Genomic DNA, 24,471 nt, shown 5'->3' with positions numbered 1-24,471 from the left:
ACTGTTATTTTCACCTGGCCCAAGTTAGAGAAAAATCTCAAATACAGAATCTCAACTAACCAACTCAAATAACCGCAATCTTATGATTTATAAAGAATTATACTATTCGTACTGATTGCATGTCACAAGAAAGGGCATTAAAAAATGAACTTGGAACCAAGGAAGAGATCTTGGAATCTAAGTTTGAGGATACTCAGCATAGGCTATAATCACAGACTTAATTCTTGCATATCTGTTTCTTTGCCATGGCCTAATCTCAAGGCCTGTCCTTGAACTACTATTTTGACAACATGCTGTACATCATTAAAGATCACAATTCAAATATTGATGCAAGAAATACATAAAAATGTTGTATAGCGTGCTGAAGTATTTAGGGAGAAGTTTACTGATATCCACAACTTTCTTTGAAATGCATCAAAAAATAAAATGGGTTGATGGACAGAGGGGTGGACAGGTGAACAAGTATGTGATCAAGTAGTATAGATTAAAAAGCCAACTGTGGGATCTGGGTGGTGGATATACATATGTCCATTGTAACAATTTTTAAATTTTATTATATGTTAGAAATATTTCATAATAAAATGTTGAGGGAAAATGTTCATTTGTATTTTGGAACATTATAATGTATTAATTTCTTCATCATTAAAAGCTAATTCTTTAAATAAAAGAGTCATTAAAATATTCAGTTGCCTGTTAAATAGTCTGTCTATATTATAAGTGAGAAAGACATACCACTGATTCCATATCATGAAGAGTTATTGGTTTGTGTAGCATCATCTTGTAAAATGGGCGGATGAAAAAACCTTGCAAAAAAGCAAATGTATTTAAAATGATTACCAAGTGAAAGAATTCAGATAATTATAATTACATTATATAATTATATAGAATTACACATATAATTACATTATAATATAATTATACTTACATATAGAAAGGTTTTAAGCTTAATACTAACCATCCAGGAGTTTGCCATGATAAACTGCCATTCCAGCTACCCGGCCAATAAATTTGAAGTAGGAGAGGTGATCTTCATTACACAATCCAGAGTTTGGATTTATCTGCAGGGTATAATTATCCCTGTAAAGACAACCACATTTAAATGCTCCTGTCTAAATTTCATATAAATATTTCAATATGACAAAGAATTATAAATTATCTCCCTTTTTTTGAGTTCTTTACTTCCATTAGAACCATATAAAACCACTGGATTTAATGGTTTTAAAAACAGTGATTTCTCAAGGTTGCCAGTTCAATTCCTTGAGTCCCGCAAGGGATGGTGGGCTCTGCCCCCTGCAACTAAGATTGAACACGGCACCTTGAACTGAGCTGCCTCCCAGATGGCTCAGTGGGTTGGAGCACAGGCTCTCAACCACAAGGTTGCCAGTTCAATTCCTCAACTCCCACAAGGGATGGTGGGCAGCGCCCCCTGCAACTAAAATTGAACATAGCACCTTGAGCTGAGCTGCCGCTGAGCTCCCAGATGGCTCAGTTGGTTGGAGCGCATCCTCTCAACCACAAGGTTGTCAGTTTGACTCCCGCAAGGGATGGTGGGCTGTGCCCCCTGCCAACTAGCAACGGCAACTGGACCTGGAGTTGAGCTGCGCCCTCCACAACTAAGACTGAAAGGACAACAACTTGAAGCTGAACAGCACCCACCACAACTAAGATTGAAAAGACAACAACTTGACTTGGAAAAGAGTCCTGGAATACACACTGTTCCCCTTCCCCAATAAAATCTTTAAAAAAACAACAACAAAAAAACAACAGTGATTTCTGTCAAACGGTAGAAACAACCCAAACGTTCATCAAAAAATGAATGGAAAAACAAAATGTGGTATATATACATAATGGGATATTATTCAGCCTTCAAAAAGAAGGAACTTCAGGGGGCGGCTGGATGATCGGGTGGTTAGTGTGTGAGCGCTCAACAAGGTTGCTGGTTCAATTCCTGCATGGGATGGTGGGCTGAGCCCTCTGCAACTAAAGATTAAAAACTGACTGGACTTGGAGCTGAGCTGCGCCCTCCACAACTAGATTGAAGGACAACGACTTGGACCTGATGGTCCCTGGAGAAACACACTGCTCCCCATTATTCCCCAATAAAAATTTAAAAAAAAAGGAAGGAACTTCTGATGCATGCTATGCCATGGATGAACCTTGAGGACATTATGCTAATGAATTAAGTCAGTCACAAAAGGACAATACTGTATGATTCCACATATGTGAGGTACCTAGCGTATGTGAGGTACGTAGGGTAGTCAAATTCATAGAGACCGAAAGTAGAATGGTGGTTGCTAGGGACTGAAGGAGTTATGTTTAATGGGTACAGAGTTTCAGTTTAGGATGATGGAAGAGTTCTGGAGATGGATGGTGGTGATGGTTGCACAATGTGAAAGTACTTAATTCTACTGAACTGTACACTCACTTTACAATGGTTAAAATGGTAAATTTTATGTTAGGTATATTTTACCACAATTAAAAAAAAAAGTTATTTTGAAACAACATTAATTATACTCTTCCTTTTCTGGTGCATTGTATGAATAACATACATTTTTCTTGCATCATACAACTCTGTTACTTTCAAAACTGATTTTTTTTTTCTCTGTAGTCATTGTAAAGGTACTTACGTAGCAGAATATTCAAACAACCCATAATAAGGGTTAAACATTTCCTTTGAGATCAGGAAGAACCATTCTCTGGCGACTCCTCCATAATCTAATCCCTTTTCACCATCAAACTCAATCCACAGTCGAGCCTTGAGAAAGTCTGCTCTCTTGACACCCATGATTCTCCTGTAAGAGTCCTCAAGAACAGTTGCACGGCGAAGTTTCATTTCTAATTTGTTTGGAATGTCATTCTGAAAACCCAGAGAAGAAAGACCTATGATTTGAATCCATTCAACATGACAGTAAATTTATCTCTCATGAAAGTTATCAAATGCATTGTATTCTACCTTGTGCCCCAGACCCCTTTTCAGGGAAAACATGACTAGGAATATTGCCTATATTTCCTCTGTAGTTTGAAAGAATTTGTGCATTTTCTCTAATCGACCCCTTTTCAGGGAAAACATGACTAGGAATATTGCCTATATTTCCTCTGTAGTTTGAAAGAATTTATGCATTTTCTCTAATCACTTAATAATATAGACTTCTGATTTTTATATCTGAAGAAGCAGCTATTGATGGTGGTAATAATGCTCGTGTGAAAGTATTTCATGAACAGTCCTTTCCATATTGTGTTCCAGTGAAATCCATTTTGTGACCTATAGTCTAGCCGGCTGCCTGCTACTTGTTGCTCACCCATCAGTTCAAGATTTTCCCTACCTCCACCTTTCCTCCTTAGAGCCTATCATGCTTCACGCATTAATAGGTGTTTACATTTACTGACTGTGCCAGGCTCTGTGCCCAGCATTTTAATGGGTTAACTCATTTACTCCTCATAACAACAGTAGGATGAAGCTACTATTATCATCTCCATTTTATGGATGAAGAAACTGAAGACAGAAGCTAAGAAAGGCTTAGTTCCTGAGTCTCTGCTCTTAATGAATGCGCTACATAGTTAAGGATAAGACAGAGGGAAAGGTTAAAGACAGCTCAAGGCGTTGCAGCATTGGTTTTTAGTATTTTTATCTCTGTCTTGGTGTTCTGCTCTATTACTATGATGTGTCCAGCTATGAGTTTTATTTTTTAAATCCTGCCTGAAACTTTTTGTTAAACTGAGGATTCAGATTCTCAGCCTCTTCCCCCATACTCGAGTCTCTCCCTCTGGAATGACTCCTTGTCTCTTTCTTTCATGTTTTTATTTCTCAATGTACCTTTGTTGCATTCTGGGTAATTTCCTCACAAATTTTCTCTTGATCACCAATATGATATGTCGTGATGGTTAAGAACATGGACTCTGGAGCTAGACCACTTGGTTTGTATCTGGCTTTGCCACTAATAACCATGGGACTTGATCACGTTATTTAATCTCTCTGTACCTCGGTTTGCTAACCTGTAAAATTTGATAATAACAGTCCTTTCCTTATATAGTTATTGTAGAGATTATATGAATAATATATATAACTTGATAAGAAGAATGCCTGGTATGTAGTGAGAGCTCAATGAATATTATTGCTTTCATTATAATTTTTGTGTTCTGTGATCTGCTTATAGAGGCCTTGTTCCTGCTGTTCGGAAGACATCTACAGTTAGATACTGTAACATGTTTTTAAGTATTCAGAATGACAAACGGAGGAGTTAGGACTTCTATTCCACCAGCATTTTTTCAGAGAGTGAAAATATTTACCAGACCAATAAATCAACAAAGATTTAAAATCCCCAAAAATTCTAAGCAGAAAACAAATTGCCAGAACAATTTTACCATACAGTTACTAAAGATGAGTGAAAAGTTGCTTATGTTTTAGGATTTTATTTAGGCATAAAATGTTTGTACTAAACAACTATTATATTTCGTTTTTGTTAAAATCTGGATGAAAAAAAATGTGTGGTAGCAGACCCACCATCTTGAATCTTTGGAAAAGCAGACTTCTGGTTTAGAATGCAAGAAAGTGTAACCCAATATAGCCACCTACTGGCAGTATTCCTAAACTGCATGGAAAGGGGAAAAGGATGAGCAAATCAGAAAGGCATTAAAAAATGGTCGTCACCCACAGAAATGAAGTAGATAGGTTAATGATAGTTTAGTTCCAAACATACTGGATTTATGGTGATGGAAAAAAAGTGTAGTGAACATGTCTGATAAGCAACAAGAGCACTGTTTCAATTACAGTTGTATTTTCAAATTATACAGAGATATTTGAAGCTGCAGAGAATGAATGACTACCACTGGAAAACAATGGTCATAGCAGAAAAAGAACCCAGAATCCACCTAATCCAATCAAAGACTAGGCCAGGAGATAATCTCCTAAGCTACTCTTGCTCAGATTCTACCAAGCCCAAGCTCCAGAAGCCCCACTAGGAAACTAGGTGAGAGCTCTTTAAAAGCAAACTTTTAATACTATTTTTCTAGATTACAGGATATCTTGAAAATTCAATAAAGAAAGACATAAAATAATTGTGGTTTCTAAAGATATACCAAAAAATAAGCATCTCTTCCCTCTAAGAAACTGTTTAAAGTTGTTACAAATATAAATTATCTACTACTTTCTTTCTTTTTTTTTTTTTTTGGACCCCTTTCACCCATTTTAAAATGCGTTTACCATTACTTTCAGTGTACATAACATTCATGCCTAAGAACTCATTATAAGTATCACTGACCTGCTTCTTCAACTTTCTTCGGAAGAACTCATACTTTCTTTTGTAATCCCTGGAGTAGGGCACTGCCTTGAGTTGAAAATTTTGGAAAAATAAAGAGGGTTTAGGTTGTTTTATTTTGTAACAATTTTTAAAAGTACCCCTCTGGGTATTTTATGAACAGAAGTTAAAGGCATTAAAAGAGGATATTTGGAAAGAAAAGTTTAATTCAAAGAAAAACAAATACAAAACTTTAAAATTTTAATTTCTCTGTTTAAGGTAAAATTGTACTCAGCAATTCTTATGGCTGTAATTTTCATCATTCAATATTCTTGAAATACAACATGCCAGAAACAGGAAATTTCTTCCAACTAGAGAAATATTAGAAATGAAAATTTCCATTTCTAAAGAGACTTTCAAAGTGATTTCTCCATTAAAGGGAACAATTTGAAAAATGTACTTTTTCCTTGAACTCTGAGGAGTTGCCTTTTTTATCCATTATTTTAGAAGACTAAACATGGAGACTAAAGAGTAATCTAAAAGAATTGTATCTTCAATTTTACTTATTTTTGTGAATTAGAAAACAAAATCTGAAAAACTAAAAATGGAAAGAATAATTATATAAAAGAGGATAATGATTTTTCTATCATTAACCGGACTCAAGAGTAGTATAAACATCACGCATGGTAATATTTGTACTTAAATATGAGTGTGTCATATATGAGTGTGTCATATACAAGGTCTGACAATTAAGTTTGCAAACATGTTGCAACGATGTTGTTAACCTTTTTTGATATCAGAGGGCTTATTCATTATGAATTTGTACCAACTGGACAAACAGTTAACGAAGTTTACTATTTGGAAGTGCTGAAAAGGCTGTGTGAAAAAGTGAGACAAAAACAACCTGAACTTTTCGCCAACAATTCATGGCTCTTGCATCATGATAATGCAACAGCACACACGGCACTGTCTGTGAGGGAGTTTTTAGCCGTAAACAAATAACTGTATTGGAACACCTGCCCTACTCACCTGATCTGGCCCCCAATGACTTCTTTACCTGACGGTAAAGGAAATATTGAAAGGAAGACATTTTAATGACATTCAGGACATCAAGAGTAATATGATGACAGCTCTGATGGCCATTCCAGAAAAAGAGTTCCAAAATTGCTTTGAAGGGTGGACCAGGTGCTGGCACTGGTGCATAGCTTCCCAAGGGAAGTACTTCAAAGGTGACCACAGTGATATTCAGCAATGAGGTATGTAGCGCTTTTTCTAGGATGAGTTTGCGAACTTAATTGTCCAACTTCGTATATGTGTATCGTGTATATATGTGTATGTATAAGATATGACATATACATGGACATGTATGATGTATATGTGTGTATATACATATATATGTTATATCTTGTATCTTATATATACAATGATTTCTAACAAAAAGTTCAAGACACGACCCTGGAGTGGATAGGGCGCTGTTCACTTCCTCAACTGCTACACTCTTGGCTCCTCTCTGCTCTGCTGTGGGTTGCCAGCATTCTTTTTTAGACAATGGCAAGTAGCAGCCTGAGTACAGCAGCCTACTGCCTTAGCATTTTGACTAGCTTATTAGTCTCCTAAAGCTATTGTGTAGGATAAGGATAATGACCTTAGATGCTCTTTTCAAATAACTGAGACCTGGAGTGGGGGTGGTGACAGGAGAAAATTGCAAAGTGCTTTTTTCTCAGTGCCTGTAGTGTGATGCCCTTGACTATTTACCCTTGAAGAGACAGGTGAGAGGACAACCCCATGAAAACATACAAAGATACTTACTGGTCCAGTTATTGCTACATTCTGCAACCGAGGATCTTCCCATTGTGTTCTTTTTATATCTGAAGTGAGAGATAGAGAGAGAGATGTTTTTCATTCTTATGCACAAAATTCAATATTATAAAAAATAATGTAATGAAAAATCATGCTGCACATACTGTGATTTATGTAGAAGATTCTTCCATCTGTGTGAGTTCTTTCTTCCCATCCTGGCTACAGTGAAGAATGTATTTCAATTATCTTAGTAAAGGGTTTTAGATGTTTGGGTAGAAAACTAGCATTGGTTATATGGTTAATTTAATTTGCATATTTCATTCTTAGTAGAAGGCATCAACACTTTAGTAATATTAATTACAGTTGTTAAAGAACTGCTATATTCCAAAATACAAAATGTTTGAGACAGCCAAGTTAAATTGGTGGCAGTTCTATAAACTTACAGGTAAAGGCCCTAGATCATTGGAAGAATCAAGTGATGTCTTTCCTCTCAGGTGAGCTGGAATTTTCAATCTTGGATCTTCCTTTTTTGGTAAATAAAGAAAAAAATACACACATACAAAATTTAAAATCGTTAAAGTTAATCGCTTACTGTGTTTTCTAACATCAATGGATATTTAAACTATTCTCTTTTAAAAGTCTACTTTTATTTGATTTGCTTAATCTGTAAAATAATAGTTTCTCTGTGTACAAACCTATCATCCTCAGGCTATAAAACCTATCGTTCTCATCAGGTCTCAGAACGTGATCAGTGTTTACTCATCATCTCTTGCACAGAAACCATTCAGAGTATTTTGCCCACTCTTTAGGGATTGTGTCATTACATAGGACCCTTCTCTGAATAGAAACTGGTGAAAGAGTGAGACAGTAGACGGGACCACATGTTATATCTGAGGCCCTGAACATGTTTTTTGGCATCTGTTAACAGATTTATTGATTTATTAGTATTTTTGAAAGTCAGAAAAGAAAGCTCAAAAATGTTATTAAAGTCAGTCAAATTGTTGAAAAAGAATAAAATTCAATTTATTAGGATTAATTTATATATGGTATTATTTCACTATTATTTTATTCAATAATTTATTAAACTATTTTAGTTTTACTTAGGTACATTGGTCTTTGAAATAAATTAACTAATCCAAATCTATTCATCCGCTGATGATTTTCAGTAAATTTTCTATTAGTGGTGAACCAATAGTTAAACAAATTTAAAGCCTTATCTTAAAATAAAAATACTTATTCTATCAAGTCTCACAAGGTTTTGGATATTAAATGAGATATGGCTACCAAAGTACTTTGGAACTATAAAGTGTCATATAAAGGTAAAAGATTATTACTAAATATCTTCCTAAGCATTTATGACTAGTGAGTTAAAAACTAGAAATGCAAAGTAAATGTATCTACATGACACAAAATGTTAAAAATAGGCATAAACATATCTTGAATAGAAACAATACTATTAAGAATCCAACATATCTTGAAATGAATACTAGGAAATGTGGGTTATACTAATGTATACTCAAAAGATTACAAAGAACTATATACATAAGCGGTTATTATTGTTGTTGTTACAAATTTAAACTGGAGAGTATTAAAGTTACCCAGGTGGTAGTTTTGGTGTTGTGGTCAATAAAGAAAGGCCTCCCATTTGGTGCGTGCCGGACTTCCCAGCCTTTAGGAAGGAATCCTTGCTCCATTTCAGACGGCTGGGTCACCTGCTGTACTGAATCACCTGTGGAGACCTGTGGCTGAGGGCTTACAGAACTCTGGCCTGATGGCAGCTGACTGGTCTCCAGTGTGGCCTAGCACATTAATTAAATCATGTTATAATGTTTTGTAGAGAACAAACAAATAGCAGTAGTTACAAAGGTAACCTAACCTGCAGACAGAATACACACTTATAAATAGTCCTAAACATTGAAGGCTCATTTCCTAATAATATGTTTTGTCAAACTTAAAAAAAGTTTATAATTTCTCAGCTAATTCTTGAGCACAAAGATGCTGGTTAACAAAGTTGCTGAGGGTGCATGTGACTGAGGAAGCTAGGTCGGTGGGTCTGTCCACTAGCTGCAATGGAAGCCATAGTGCCGACAGCAGGAGGTTGTCTTTGCTCACCCAAAATACTCAAAGAGCAGGGAATTCCCCATATATAGAAACAGGTTCAAATGCAGGATAGACAAAATGAATGGCAAATACCCACTATAGAAATGGGTAACTGAAATGTAATATATTCACCTGATAAAATATTAGGCAGTAGTAAAAAGAAATACAGTAGATCTATCTATCTATCTATCTATCTATCTATCTATCTATCTATCTATCTATCTATCTATCTATCTACACATTTTAAAAAACATGGGTGGTGTTTTAAAACCATGTTGAGTAAAAAAAGATTTAGAATTATACAACATAACATCTTTCCAAAATTTGAAACACACTGACATAAACAATATTTTCCATTAACTCTCTATGTAAGTACATAAAAATAGGCTAGAATACCCAACAAACTCAAGATGCTGGTTTCCTATGGGGAGGGGGACAAAGTGCCTGGCTAAAAGGGATTTTTGTTTTATCTGTAAGATTTTATTTTTAAAAATAAAATATCTAGAAATGAATATGGTAATTTGTTAATGGTAGTAAATTCTGGGTGTTAAATGGGTATTTGCTATTTTATCCTCTAGTCTTTTCAGTGTCAAAAAATTTCTCAATAAGCGAAATGGTGATAAGATAAAATAAATATTTTCTTAAAGACTTACACGGAAATATTACAAAAGTACTGACTGTTGCCAAGGACAAAGGGTCATCAACACAATTTAATATATATGAATCGCTAAGATTAGCTTTTAGCAAACTAATGGTTTTAACCATTCATTACAAAATTACCCAATGTACTAGATCATTTACATTGTCCTCTTATTCCCAATTGGACTTGTTTTACATAATAACAGTGGTAATTCATGCATATTAGAGATCCACAGGATATAGTAGGCAGCACCAGTGTCAGAAAATAATTAGTGGCATCCAGTATGTACCACAAAGGGATGTAATAGCTTCCACAGAAATATGATGATTTAAATTATGTAAGAAAACAAGGTAATGGATAGATTGCAGGGCACCTCTACAGTGGGCTTTGTCCACGTAGTAGTTCTGGAATTGTGATCTACATAATATGATCTTCCTCTTTCATCTTGTTTTTCTTCCCAACCTGGTGGTAATCCAGATGAAGTAGGCAAAAGCTAAAGTGAAGAATTATAGGAGAATTAAACATTAATAAGAATTCTTTTAAAAGGACAACATTCCCTTTTCACTGCTAGCTCTGTTAAAATTAAACATGTTTTAAATCATATTTTAAAGTGTATAAAATAAAGTATACAGCAGTTCCCTTAAAAAATAACAACAGTAGAACAGATAACGATGAGAGTGATAACAACACTAATAAAACATGACAGTAATAACAACCACACACGAAGTGCTATATAACACAGATCATGTCATTTAACCTCCACACAACTTGTAATGAGATAATTGCTATTATTGGCCCTTTTTACTTAGGAGGAAACTCAGGCTTAGAAAAATGAATGAATTTCTTAATAGCTACATTGCTAGTGTGGAGCTGAGATTTGAACCCAGGTCATCTAACTGGAGAAATTATCACCCACACGTGCCAAATCAAAAGTTACCCCTGCCTTCTTTCTGTAAGAGCCAGGGAGGTGCTGTTTATTGATAATGAATAAAGAGGTCTAGTTATCTCCAGGTTTACTTAAAATAGTCCAGGTCTGGCCTTTCTTTTGCCTTTTGAACCAGATTAGACTCTTCAAGGACTGGCCTGGTTCCCTAATGTGCCTTGCACGTAAGAACTATCACCACTGGTCTGCTTCCTAGACACACGGTTCCCTAGATACGCAGTAGGTAGATGTACATTGCTGACAGTTATGAAGAGCTGTTAGCCTGCTAAATAATGGAACTCCAAGTTGCCCAGCTTAACAAACGTCCAACAGCTGGCATGTTGATAAATGAAATGCAGCACACATATCTACTCAGTGGAATATTGTGAACTAAAACATACAACATGGATAAATCTCAAAAACATCACGTTAAGTGAAATAGGCTGGACATGTTAAGACTACATACTGTATCATTCCACTTATATGAAATTTCTAGAAAAGGCAAAACTGTAGCAACAGGTGAATGGTTACCTGGGGCTGAGAATAGGTGTTGGGATTGAGGGAATTTAGGGGGGGGGGGATTGATAAAAGGGTTCTTAAACTTGATTGTGGTGATATTTTTGCAACTGTATACATTTACTAAACCTCATTTATTCACACACTTAAAACTGGGTAGATTTTATGGTACATAAATTATACCTCAAGAAAGCTGGAGACAAAAAAGTCATGGAAATTGCTTTTTCAGTATATAAAATATAAACGATATCTAGATTCTGCTGCTCGTCTGGTTAACTTAAAATTGTTTCTTGGGGACCGGCCTGGTGGCTCAGGTGGTTGGAGCTCCATGCTCCTAACTCCGAAGGCTATCGGTTCGATTCCCACATGGGCCAGTGGGCTCTCAACCACAAGGTTGCCGGTTCAACTCCTCAAATCCTGCAAGGGATGGTGGGCTCTGCCCCCTGCAACTAAGATTGAACATGGCACCTTGAGCTGAGCTGCCGCTGAGCTCCCAGATGGCTCAGTTGGTTGGAGCGCGTCCTCTCAACCACAAGGTTGCCGGTTTGACTCCCGCAAGGGATGGTGGGCTGTGCCCCCTGCCAACTAGCAAAGGCAACTGGATCTGGAGCTGAGCTGCACCCTCCACAACTAAGATGGAAAGGACAACAACTTGACTTGGAAAAAGTCCTGGAAGTACACACTGTTCTCCAATAAAGTCCTGTTCCCCTTCTCCAATAAAATCTCAAAAAAAAAAATAAAATAATAATTGTTTCTTGGATGAATGTCTGTCAATCTGAAATTCAACATTTTCATTGTATGGAGGGCGTTACAAAGTGCAGGGGGAGAAATACCATGGGTCTCTGTCTTAAGCAGGCTCCAGTCTAATGCAGGAGACCAGGTAAGTGGCAATAAGTGAAAGAAAGGCTGGTGAGGGCAGTCTTTTGGTGGCATCTTCCCTGTTGATGGTCAATATTGACGGGCCAATTGCACAGGTGGGTGCCCCACTCCTTCCTCCACACAGGAACTGTGTCTCTCTGTGCAGGGCCACCTTTTTAGATGGATGAGTCACTCTTGGGTTGTGGAATTTTGAGCCTCTGCATTCCTGTGCTGGAACTTCCATAAAAGTGAAAACTCCCACTTTTCAAAATTAATATATAGACTGCCATTCAAAATTACACATGGTCAGTGGAAAAAAGTGAGGAGGCCATTCCAAGTGGGGAAATGGAATGCACACAGACCAGGAAGAGGGAGAGAATTAGGACATGGGAACAGCGACTGGAAGGAAGAGCACAGACAGGAATGATGGGAGCAGGAGGCGTCTGTGGGCAGATAAAGAGAAGGCTAGGCTGAAGGGGCTGGGAACCTGGGAGTTTTCATTTGGTTTTAAAAAACAAGTGGGAGCCATGTAAGAGAGAGACAAACTCAAAGTAATGAGAGTTGAGTCAGGAAGAAGATGCAGGCTGGGAAACCAAAAGGGAGTCAACAGTACAGATATGAAGTTGTTAAGGTCTAAGCTCCAGTCAAGGCCATGCCTGGGAAGGCTACTGAGGAGGAAGTGGATGACCTTGGTTCGGTGGCGGATGTGAGACTGAAGGGAAAAGAGAAAAGGGGGGACTAATAAACTCTGACCTGTCCACTGAGCCTGCTGATACTAGTGTGCACCTGTCCAAACCCTGACATGACTCTTCACGTACGGGGCAGAAATGGTTGCTACATGCCATGGGCCGTGTACAGAGCAAAGGCAGCTGGACACCATAACCCTGGATTGTATGCTGCCTGCCGCAGACCACCCCTAGCCAGTCCAGCCCTTCAACTGACAAGCCCAGATATCACCTACCGTCACCAGCACTCAGAGACTTGGCTTTCTTATTATGGGAGAGACCGTTCTCCTGGTTTTGTCTTTTTAACAACACACTTGGGCCTACCTACCCAATTTCCCCTCCCTTGTACCTCATTCCCAGAGCCTAGATTCTGTGCTGGATAGGTACTCTGCTAGGCACTCAAATGTCAGTGTTTTTTTTTTTTTTTTTATAGTTGCAAAGTTTTCTATTTTTATTGATGATTGAGGGAAGAGGATAAAACTCACCACAGGAAGTGTAGGCTGTTCCTCAAAAGTATAGGCTTGTAAGCTGCCTCTTCTGCTGGAATGATTCTTATTTAAAAAAAAAAAAAAAAGAGTGATAATAACTTTAGGTCTTGGATTTGTCTTTGAATGGCAGATAGTATAGTGTAGGTGGGGATGATGGAGCAGAAGAAAGAACACTGGCTAGGACATGACCATAGAGACTCTGTAAGTGAAAGCACTCAGCTGCTCTCAACACCACTCACATGTGGTGCTTTCCAACTTCCAGCTCACACCTCTCCCCCCAATCCTAGACTGCCTCCTGGGCACTTTCTCTTGAATGTCTAACAGACACCTGCTCATTGTGCCCCAAACTAGATATGGTTTTCCCATGTTCACACTCACTCAAACATTCTCCAGCATTCCTCATTTTCAGTGGGCAGCACGTGAATCCAGCCATTCCCCAAGTCAGAAATCAGACACCCGACTTCTAGATTTCCCTGCTTTGAGTCTTATTTCCTTAAATTCTCCTTAAACGCTCCATACTGCATGCTGTGGCCAGAAAGTGCTCTACAGTGTGATCCAGTCCTATCATCTCTAGCTCAGAGCCTTTCCATCATTTCTGACACTCACTAGGATAAAATCTGTAACACAGAACACAAGGCTTAGTGCGCTCCCTGACCTGGCTCTTCCTGATGGCTCCAGTACTTCCCACCTCACAACCTACCAGATCTCTTGTTTCCTAGAAATCCCATATTCTTTCTTTACTTGTCTTTTTATATGCATGCTATTGTCACTATCTGAAATATCTTAGTTTTGTTATTTAATTACATCAAAATTTATAACACACATATAAATTAACTCAGAATATCCAGTGTAGGATTGTTTCTAACAACAAATAACTATAAACAATCTAAAATCTATCAAGAGGAGACTGGTACAATATCTTAAGGTTTACTTGCACATCGGCATATGCCAAAGTTTGATGATTTCTTTGGTTGTTGGTTTTAAAAGGAGTAAGTCCATATTCACTGAAATGGTCCAATGTTTACTATACAGCAAGCGAAAAAAGTAAGTTATGAAAAGGTGTGCATGAGAGGATCTCAGGTTAAAAAATTACACAGACATATATGTGTGTGCATGCATGTTTATAAATCTATACAAAATGTTCAGGACAATATATGGCAAACCATAATATTAGGTTGGTGCAAAAGTAATTGTGGTTTTTGCAATTATTTTTAACCTTTTAAACCACAATTACTTTTGCACCAACCTAATAGAAACTGAGGTAGCATGTGTTAGAGGTAAGATGGAAGATTTAATTTTCATTTTATATACCTTCATACTATTTCAATTTTTAACCATGACCATGCAACATTTTTAAAATAATGAATTATTTTTTTAGTAAGTAGCACATACATGTGGCATGAAATTTGAAGGCCTGTTCAACCTGTTCCTCCTTCCAGAGCTCAGCAATATTACCAGTTTCCTGTTTAGTCTTCAAGAAATGGCATACACATATTTTTATTCTCTGTCCTTTAAATAATTTATATAAATAATAGCACATTAAACACACTGTTCTGTACCCTGCTATATTTCACTGACCAATACATCTTAGGGATTGTTCCATACAACACATACATTCAAAGCCATCTCACTCTTTTCAATGGCTGCATAGTATTTCATTATATGGATATCATATATCACTTTTAAAATGAAAAAAAAATAACAGGAGGAAAGGGAACAGGATCGTATGTGATTTATCACCAGAAAATCAAAATAGCTTATTCTTTAAATATTTGACTGACTTTTCCCATTCCTCTGACAAAAAAAAATAAAATGAGTGGAAGACAGAATAGACAGGTGGAAGAAAGGAGGGAAAGGGAGCAGGTGATCTGCTCTTGGGTATTCACACAGGTATTCACAGAGAACTGTCTACTTAGAAGTTTCTTGGAGAAGGTACTAAAATAGAAATCAGCAAACTTCTGTTAAGGTCCAGAAAGTAAATATTTTCTAGGGGGCCACACAGTTTCTAGTATAACTACTCAACACTGACAATGTAGTGTGAAAGCAGCCATAGGTAATACTTAAACATATGGGTATGGCTATGTTCCAATGATACGTTAGCATATTGTGCCTTGCTTATTGTCAGCCCTCAATAAATATCTACTAATTGAATGAAGAGCAGGGAACTCCAACTAGAAATGACCATAGCATCCTCAGAGAATACTCTTTGTCTTCCACTGGATGATTTGCCTTGATGATACAGATTAGAGAGCTAGCAATGAAGCCAAGATCATGGCAGTGGATGTTGGAATACTTGCTCTGGACCCCACGAACAGTAATTTTTACAGCAGTTGCTGGAGTGAGATGTCATCTAACTTTTTGTTTAGTCAAAGTATAATACTTATTCACACACATGTGTTGGTAACATCTGTGGTATAATTAAGAAAAGCAGCCCCTGACATCCAGGACCAGGCCTCATACTCATCAGTAGGTTCAAGACAAAATCAAGACCACTCTGTAATCATGTCTGAACACAGACAAAACATGAACATTTTCCAAGCCACAAAGTACCAAATAGCTCCCTATCCTGGCAAACGTAACTGCTGCTTCTTTGTTAATTATAATTATAGCTTTAGCCTCGCTATAGACAAGATTTGAGACACCCAATCACAGAATTACCCTCTCTGTCTAACAACATCCAATGCACAGCAAAACCCTGCTTTCTTAAACCCTCCCTAAACTGCCTCACATGAGCCTAAATCCAATAAAGCTTTTCTAATGTACTTTTGCTGAGACACTCATGGTGTGTGTTCTCCCTTGCTGAAACGAGTAATAAACCCACTTCTTCAATTACAGGTATGTTCCTGGTGGTTGCTGGCTGAGGGGCATGGACATCATGGACATTTGGACTCCAAGGACCATTTGGATTATCCAAGACTCTGCTCTACACTATTACTGGGAATATTTGAAAAATGGCCATGATGTAAAGTTCCAAAGTCCCTAACATTATTACATGCCATTCAAGATAAAATTTTTCTCATCACAAGAAAATAAAAGTGTAAATATGTGAGGTGATGGATGTTAACTGAACTTATTGTGGTGATCATTTTGCAATATATACATATAATAAATCATTATGTTTGTACACCTTAAACTAACATAATGTTATATGTGAATTATAGCTCAATAAAACTGGGGGAAAAGAAAATTTTATGTAGGAGTTACATAATGAATGCAATAATATATATATATATCATATTATATACATATTATATTATATATTATATATAATATTATATATATAAATATGTATATAATATATATTACATATATATGTATATATACATATACATATACATATAATATAAAATCCTGAAGCTACAACAAAATCTAAGAGCATCTTACTGAGCTGGATACTGGCTGGCCGGTGGCTGAATTTCCACAAATAGCGGGTAAGGCATTCAATTCTTCTGCAAGTTGAGCATGAACATCCATGTTATTTGATGGTGGAGATGATGGGAAAGCCTGATTGCTATACATGGTGCCTTCATCTTCTCTTATAATTTCCCAGTTCTAAATGAACAGAATAACCTTAAGCCACACATACTTTAATCTAATGCTATAACATGTGTCTATCTAAGAAAAAGAAATTATTTCTACCTCGGAAGACTCTCGGTTGTCAACACTTTCTGTTTCCTCAGATATCTGCCGCCTCGTGGTAAATGCTCGTTGTGCTTGCAGTTGAATGTTACCATTCTCAGCATCTGTTAGATTGTCCCTATATTAGAAGTATAAAAGCTATCACCCATGTCTGAAGAAAGTTAAAATGATAGTCAAATATTCTGTGATCATTTAAGAAAAATACCTATGTTAGATCAGAATTTATTATTCCTGGCCAAAGGCTATTTCAGCATGCAAAAATTAAGTTGTGGGCACACTGGTAACTTCAGAATACCTTACGGAGTTAACGTTTTTGTGAAACTGTGTAACATGTCTGACTTTGCTATTTTAGTTCATCACTGTGCCTACGATTGTGGCTGACATGTATGGGTACTCAAAAATATTTGTTGAATGAATGCATATCTGAGACTTTCACAAATAATTTCATTATATTATTATTTTGCCATCTTATTACAAGAGTAAAATCTAAAGTAGCTCTTGAAAGTTCATAGAAAAGAAGCTTTAAGAGTTGCATATACATCTTCATGAATCAGACAGTAACATTTTCTAGAACTGATCTTAAGCTAAGAGTAGAGTTACCCACACATGAATGGAGAGGGCAGAATGAGAGACAGTGTAAGGACACTACAATTAAAAACGTAATATGTTACTAATTAACTGGTATCTATTTTTGATCATATATATTAATAGTAATGGTTGTGGTCTAAAAAAGGGTAATAATAAAGGCATGTCTGGGTTTAGGAAAGGTATAAGGGTACCATACTGAGGGGTTGGTTCTTCTCTGCTGTACCTTTCCTAAATTACCCCAGTCACTTATTACCTATGTTATTCTAGCTAGTATTTGCGTTTATTATAACCAAATCATCAGATCAAGAATTTTGTACAAATATTTAATAACAAAATTATTGTTAATTCATTTAATGCCATATAAGCCCAGGATAGTCAGAAGACCAGTTCTTATTTTACTGTTGCTGGAGAAAACGTAATTTGGACAGATGATTCCACAAAGGCTTCAGACTTTTTTCCCCCTAAACACTTGATTTTGGCTAGCTGAAAACAACATCAACTATAGTGAAAAAAATGTGATTCTACTCAGTATTAAGTCAGGCTTGCCATAATACTGAGGTATGCAATACGACAAATTTGCAGAATTTTACAGTTTTGCAGTCTGTATGTTATTTCTACAGAGAGCTCAATGCCTCTGTGCCATAGATCACTGATTTGCTTTGGGAGGATTTGAGAATAGAAAATACCTATGAAAGTTTTTGGGCTATATCAGACACAAAATATTAAAACCAAAAATCTGAACATTAATGAACAAATATGAAAAATTTTAAGTTTGTGTCAAAAAGCGGAAGACTAAAGAAAGACTTCTTAAGATTAAGGAAAGAGAAATGGAAGGATATTTGATAATAAATTTGAATAATGGGAGAATTTGTAAATATATATTTATAAATATAAAGTCTGATGGTATTAAAAGAAAAATGTCACTGAGGAGAAGTAAATTAGAATACCTTGAAGGTCATTCTGTCCTTGATCTGTGTATGTTGGAAATTATGTATCCATTGACCAGATTGGCAAATAGGTGTTTAACAAAAGACCCTTGTTATTGAAGCCTTTATATTTTACAAATAATTTATATTTTTAAAATGGTGCACTGTAGAAATTAACATTTTATTGTGTTTTAGTGACAAACTACAAAAAAATCTCCAAGATTTTCTAAATCAGTCTAAAGAAAAAAATGTACCCTTTGTGACTACATAATATTAAAAAACATACTGACCGACAATTTACCAAAATAAAGAACCAATTAGAAGGGTAGTATTTGTACCTCAAATAATTTAGAATATTATCAAATTATTTTTAAAAAGAAACAGCTATGATAGCATTTTTAAAGCCCTGGGCCATAAAAATCCTGGTATTCTTACAGTTTATGGATCCCTATATTACTATGAATCCATTTGAGACATGACCTCAAAACGAAGTGATCAAAATGTATCCAGATTACAAACGTGAGAGTCATCAACACATACTGAGGAGTTGGTCTTTTCCACTGTGTTCTTCTAGATTCATGGTTTACATAGTAGGTCCTCCCGAGAATGTCCTGTCTCTCTTCCCATCCTGGAGGTAGAGGAGAAGGTTCCTGTTGCTGCTGCAAATGGCAGGCAGCATCTGGTTGGTCCAAAACAACCCAGCCAGGCTGTGAAAAAGAATGGGAACAATCATGTTCAGGCCTGATTTTTTAACTCAACCTTACAAATTATGCTAGAGGAAATTGAAAAGTGATTTATTAATAGCATATCCAGTTCCAGAAATTATACAAAGGCAGAATAAGCACATTGTCAACCTTTAAGACCATACTATGAATGTTTTATGATAATGAAGACTTTTTTTTTTTTTTTGCAGAATGATGACATTTAAACTTTGCTTGAAACAAAAATTTTCAAAAAAGTTTTAAAACATACCTGACAGACAAAAAAAAAAAAAGACAGAAAAAAATTTAAATAAACAATTATGGAAAGCACTGAGAAATTGAGAAACAATAGCTTAAACCAGGGTAACCTTAGGCCATTCTCTAAATTTTAAGCAAGTGAATGAAGGGCAGGGATAGTGTCCTGTCGTACTGGGCACTGCCTTCCCACTGACAAAGCACCTTGTCCAGGGTGGAAATCAATAACTATCTGAGATCTGAAAAAATCATTAGATGAAGGTGAAATACGAGTATGTAGAGGAATGATAGGAAAGGGCAAATGATTTAGAAATAATTGCAACAGTGAACTCTCTAGTGATTGAAAAGTCATGATGATTCTCTGGTCTGACTTTTCTTTTCCTCCTCTTGACCAACGGAAAGCATTTTAGTCAAGCCAGGAAGCAGCCAAACAAAGGTTTTGTTTTGTTTTGTTTTAAATGCCAAGAAGGCACTGGAAATTTCCTCTGAGTCTAGGGAGGAGGTATTATAAAGCCTTAAGCTAAGTTGATAGAGCAAGGAATTAATTGAACAGGGTAAAAGGCAGTACATAAAAGGTTCTACTAAATACTGGAATGGTTAGGAAAGCATAACTACACTAGTCAAGAAAATTTAAAAATTCTCCTGAAGGGACAGAAAAGAAGACCTGAATGAAAGAAAAGACTTAATACGATCTTGACTAGGAAGACTCAATTTCACAAAGGTATCAATTCTGCCCAAGTTAATTTATAAAGTTTCCAAGATTCTGATAAAAATACATTATAGGTTTATTAAAATAATGAGACATGACAAATCTCAAATTCAAATGGAAACACAAACAAGCAAGAATAATCAAAATTCTATAAAAGAAGAGCAAGGCATAGAGACGAACTCTACCAGATAAAACGCATTATAAACCATAGTAATTCAAGCTGTGTGGCACTGGAGCATGAGTAGACGGACAGCTCAACAGAATGGATTAGAAAGCCCAGGATGAGACATAAATTGTAGTATTTGATGAAGACCTTCCAAATTTGTGGGAAAATAGGCAAATTACCTAGAACATAGGAAAAATGTAATTTAGATTGCTACCTCATACCTAATACCAGGATGTTACAGATGGAGCAATATTTAAATATTAAAGTCAAACCAAGATGTTTTAGAACAAACCTGGGGAGATTTAAAAAATATACTCTGAAAGTGGGGAAGCCAATAAATATGATACGAAACCCAGAAGGCATAAAAGAGAAGACTGATAAATTTCATTACAAAACCCCCAAATTTGTACATGGCAAAAACCACACACACACACACACACACACACACACACACACACAAGACAAAAAGACAAACTGGCCAACATAATTGGTACTATGATAATAGACAAAAAACAATTTCCTTAATAACTACAGAGCTTTTTTTCCTAGGCACTGGGAATCTTGCACTGAAAGACTGTTGTTGCGGCAGCCAGTTGATGGCTTAGAATATGGAAAAGAATTCTTCTATACTGAAAGGCTAGATCTGAAAATGAAGATCAGGGAGAAGAGCTAGGAAGCAAAGGAATAAGTTCTGGCAGCAGGAGTTTCTACAGCAATGTTGATCTCTTCTGGCTAGCTCTACTGGGAGGGTTACAGCCTGAGGCAGAACAGAAGGTGAGGAATAGGGACAGAGGAAGACAGAATTATTCTGGAAAAGGGATGTGGATGGGGAGTAACACTGACTCACTTTCTTTCTTACTCATTTTTTCCTTTTCTATGGGAAATGACATCTCTTTAATTTTATTGTTTTTAATGCCCAAACTCCATTCTGTTCTTTCCTTCTATCCTCTTACTTTTTCTCCCCATGTATATTTATTTTCCTTCTCTCTCTCTCCTATCCTTTAAATGATCATAATATAGGATCGACATACCTAAAAATGAGTATTATCTATATTAAATCAGATTTTATTTCTCCAGTTTCAATTTCAAAAGCATGTAAATTGAATTTTTATATCTCACCTTTGAAAAAAGACTAACAAGTATTTTTTTGTTGAGTATGGTCATTGATTAATTTTCTGCAGATTAGTGAAATTTATTAATAAAGGGGTACTCACTACTGCTTTAAAGGACAATAAAAAAATCCAGAGCTAGGAATATGGTACCAGAAAATATTTCTTTAAAATCTTAAAGATTTGTCTCTTAAAGGTCTGCTTTTTGTATTTGTTGCCCAAGTAAATCCAAGAAGGGAGAAAAATTAATTTAATTAAGTACCTTTTAAAAAACCTGTTTCAAGTTTGAAGTACAGTTGTGCATTTTAACATTGTTTAGAAAGACTGAGTTTTCATTTTTTTGTACATGCCTTCCTATTAAACATGTATCCCCTAATATTCTTCATAGAATAATTTTCTAAGTATCAATGAATGTTACTTAATTACTAACCCTAAAGCTAATATGCAAGTGCCCTCAACTTAATGGAGTCAAAGAGGGTCAGAAAGAAAGCGTTCAAAGCAACAAGTGTTATGTTAATCTTGTAAAATACATGCAACTAAATCTAAAGTTGCAAGGGGTACAAAACTCAAATGTTGTTACACAATTATCTATTATAGCCATACTCTATTGTACTAACGAATACAAACTGCCTAAGAGTGAGCCTCTTATGAAAATTACGATTGTTTTCTTTATATAGAACTGTGTATATTCAGTCATGAACTAGATGTCAAAGGCAAGACTTCCCTGGTCATTAGCTACACAGAATATAAATAAGCACAGATTCATGTGTTTGAATTCCTAGGGCCTTTCATAAATAAACTCCTACATGCTTACATCTACTGAAATTATAAGGTGCATTCTGAGGGAATTCAAACACTGAGACATGAGACCACAAAATAAAGAGAAGCAGGTCTACCCACAGAAACTGAACTGTGAATAAGGTACCTGTGATACGTGTGTGTGGGCAAACCTTGGAGCAGGTTACTAAATAATAAAATGCTGTTCATTTTTTTTAAGTTACTAAATAAAGAATTTTCTTTATTTATAGCAGACATCCTTCATTTCAAACAGAATTTCATTATGCAAGATGCCAGGTAGAGAAACTTCCACCTAATAAACATGTAAAAAAAATTTTAAGTGATTATTGTATGATATATCAGAGAAAAGCTGAAAAGAAAAAAGAGGCAGTCAAATAAGCTAATAAAGACTTAAGAGAGGATCCAAGTTCTTTGATGGCCAAACTAAGGGCTAATTATATTCTATGATTCAAAGAAAAAAGTTCTTTCCTTCTATTATTATAGATTCCCCCACAAAGTAAAATCTCATTAGTGCATATAAAAAATTCCCAGAAAGTCCTGTTGCAAAAGCACTGCTTGTTCTCAAGCTTTCTTTCTCAAGGCATGTGGGTTTGTGAAGTAGAGCCCAGCCCTTGGGGGGCTCCTCACCTTTACAGTTCTTCTGGAGATCTAACCAGATCCTCAAAGATGCATGGCTGTTGAGCGAGGCACACACACGCGTGTGTATGCGCGCACGTGCACTCCCGCACACGCACGCATACACACACACACAAACACACCTCCAAAGCAAATTGGTGCCAATGCACTGTGTGCTTTCAGTAAATCTTGTTGAGTAAGATGCTATCTTTTGATGATAATATTCCTTTTGATGATAACCTCAGAGGGCCGGTATTTTTTTTGTCCCCTTTTCAAATCATGAATTTTTCTTCGGAAAGAAACCCTAGAGCTCATCTGGCACAACCTGTCACTCTGTAAATGCAGAACCTGAGGTTCAGAGAAGTTCAGAGACTCACACAGTCATTCAGCTGGCTAGCAGCAGAGGTGACGACTAGGATTCCAGTTTCCAAATCCCCATTCAATCCTATCCCTAACACATGCTCGCTGCCTCTTCACTCATCCCAGAAGCATGTAGTTTTGCCCAAATACTTGATTTGGACTTCCTTTATCCTGTCACCCATGAAAGGTGTTCAATTCTATTTGCCCCCAAATAAATGTAGCTTTTTGTTAGATTACTTGAATTTTCTCCCTGTTTGTCTTATTCCCCTCCTTTCCTATGAGCCCCCTATACCCATCCTAACCATGATAGGAAAAGTAACAGAAATTACACTTCATAAGGGCTCCTAATTAGTATAGTCTCCTCAAAATTTCCATGTATTTAACTTACAAATACTAAATTGTGTTCTTTAATCATGGGGAACATGACATGGTTTTAGAAAACTGAAAAACTAGTAACAATTAATGACTGAATCATAGTAAGTGTTTTCATTTATAAATATTGTATTCTCTATTCCCTAACCTTTAAGAATGCCATTAATAATGGCCATTCATTCTACGGAAATATCGTACAAGGAAAGAAATATTTAATAAATGCTTGGGTAAAATAAATAAATATCCAGGTAAATAATTTTTATTGTGCCCATTCACTTAATTGAATAAAGTCATTTTTTTCTTCAGAGTATAGTAAAATAAGAAATCAGATATATTTTCTTTTAGTTTAAACAAATGTTTATAAAAATCTCACCTCTAATTCCTCAGCCTGTTCTGCATTATCTTCTTCTGAGCCACTGGTTTTAGGTAAATAAGTCATTTTTAATCTCAGATAACCTTTAACTCTTGATTTGTGACTGTAGAAAAGAAAAAAAAATATTCACAAAACTTTAACACTAGGAAGCAAAGCATTCATTTAATTAGCATTTACTGAACTTCTACTGACTATTAGAGGAGACTCAAAGACAAGTTTCAGTGCAGAAGCTATCTAGGAAAAGGAATAGATGGTGGAGAAAAAGGCACATATATAAATAAATAATTGTGGCGAGATAAGTAAGATACTAAGGAAGTTTAAGTCAAAGATCAAAGAGAATTTGAACGAGAAGTTAGCATTTGAGTTGGGGAGGATTTTATCTGTGGCAGTGAAGGGAAAGGCATACGAATAAAGGAAGGAGCAAAAACAAGGAAATTGATGGGAAGCCTAGGGTGCAATTAAGGAAATGGCAATAGTTGAGTTTGGCTAGACTACAGGGTACATAAAGGAGGCGGGGATAGTCTAGATGATGAGGTCCAGGTGAAACAAGGGAATTTGAGATTTTATTTTGCATACT

At 36.1% G+C, this 24,471-nt stretch overlaps 1 protein-coding gene across 6 annotated transcripts in view; it reads right to left on the bottom strand.

Moving 5' to 3' along the window:
• Window positions 1-24,471, bottom strand: part of NEDD4 (NEDD4 E3 ubiquitin protein ligase) — a 113,423-nt gene that overhangs the window by 9,587 nt on the left and 79,365 nt on the right. For 4 of the 6 annotated variants that reach the window (XM_019732304.2, XM_019732300.2, XM_074327713.1 and 1 more), the window contains 14 exons: window positions 23,895-23,997; window positions 18,977-19,143; window positions 16,923-17,040; window positions 16,668-16,835; window positions 13,281-13,346; window positions 10,148-10,267; window positions 8,633-8,833; window positions 7,478-7,558; window positions 7,199-7,253; window positions 7,044-7,102; window positions 5,259-5,324; window positions 2,628-2,857; window positions 956-1,077; window positions 733-803 (listed from right to left, as the gene is read on the bottom strand). In XM_019732304.2, coding sequence (XP_019587863.1) covers window positions 733-803; window positions 956-1,077; window positions 2,628-2,857; window positions 5,259-5,324; window positions 7,044-7,102; window positions 7,199-7,253; window positions 7,478-7,558; window positions 8,633-8,833; window positions 10,148-10,267; window positions 13,281-13,346; window positions 16,668-16,835; window positions 16,923-17,040; window positions 18,977-19,143; window positions 23,895-23,997 — 1,627 coding nt within the window. The remainder of the gene's footprint in view (window positions 1-732; window positions 804-955; window positions 1,078-2,627; window positions 2,858-5,258; window positions 5,325-7,043; window positions 7,103-7,198; window positions 7,254-7,477; window positions 7,559-8,632; window positions 8,834-10,147; window positions 10,268-13,280; window positions 13,347-16,667; window positions 16,836-16,922; window positions 17,041-18,976; window positions 19,144-23,894; window positions 23,998-24,471) is intronic. The other 2 variants (XM_074327712.1, XM_019732299.2) reach the window with 1 other exon arrangement.

Source organism: Rhinolophus sinicus, linkage group LG03 (assembly GCF_036562045.2).
Source record: "Rhinolophus sinicus isolate RSC01 linkage group LG03, ASM3656204v1, whole genome shotgun sequence".
Lineage (NCBI taxonomy): Eukaryota > Metazoa > Chordata > Mammalia > Chiroptera > Rhinolophidae > Rhinolophus > Rhinolophus sinicus.
Note: the sequence above shows the minus strand (reverse complement) of the source record. Positions and strands in the feature narration are given on the sequence as shown.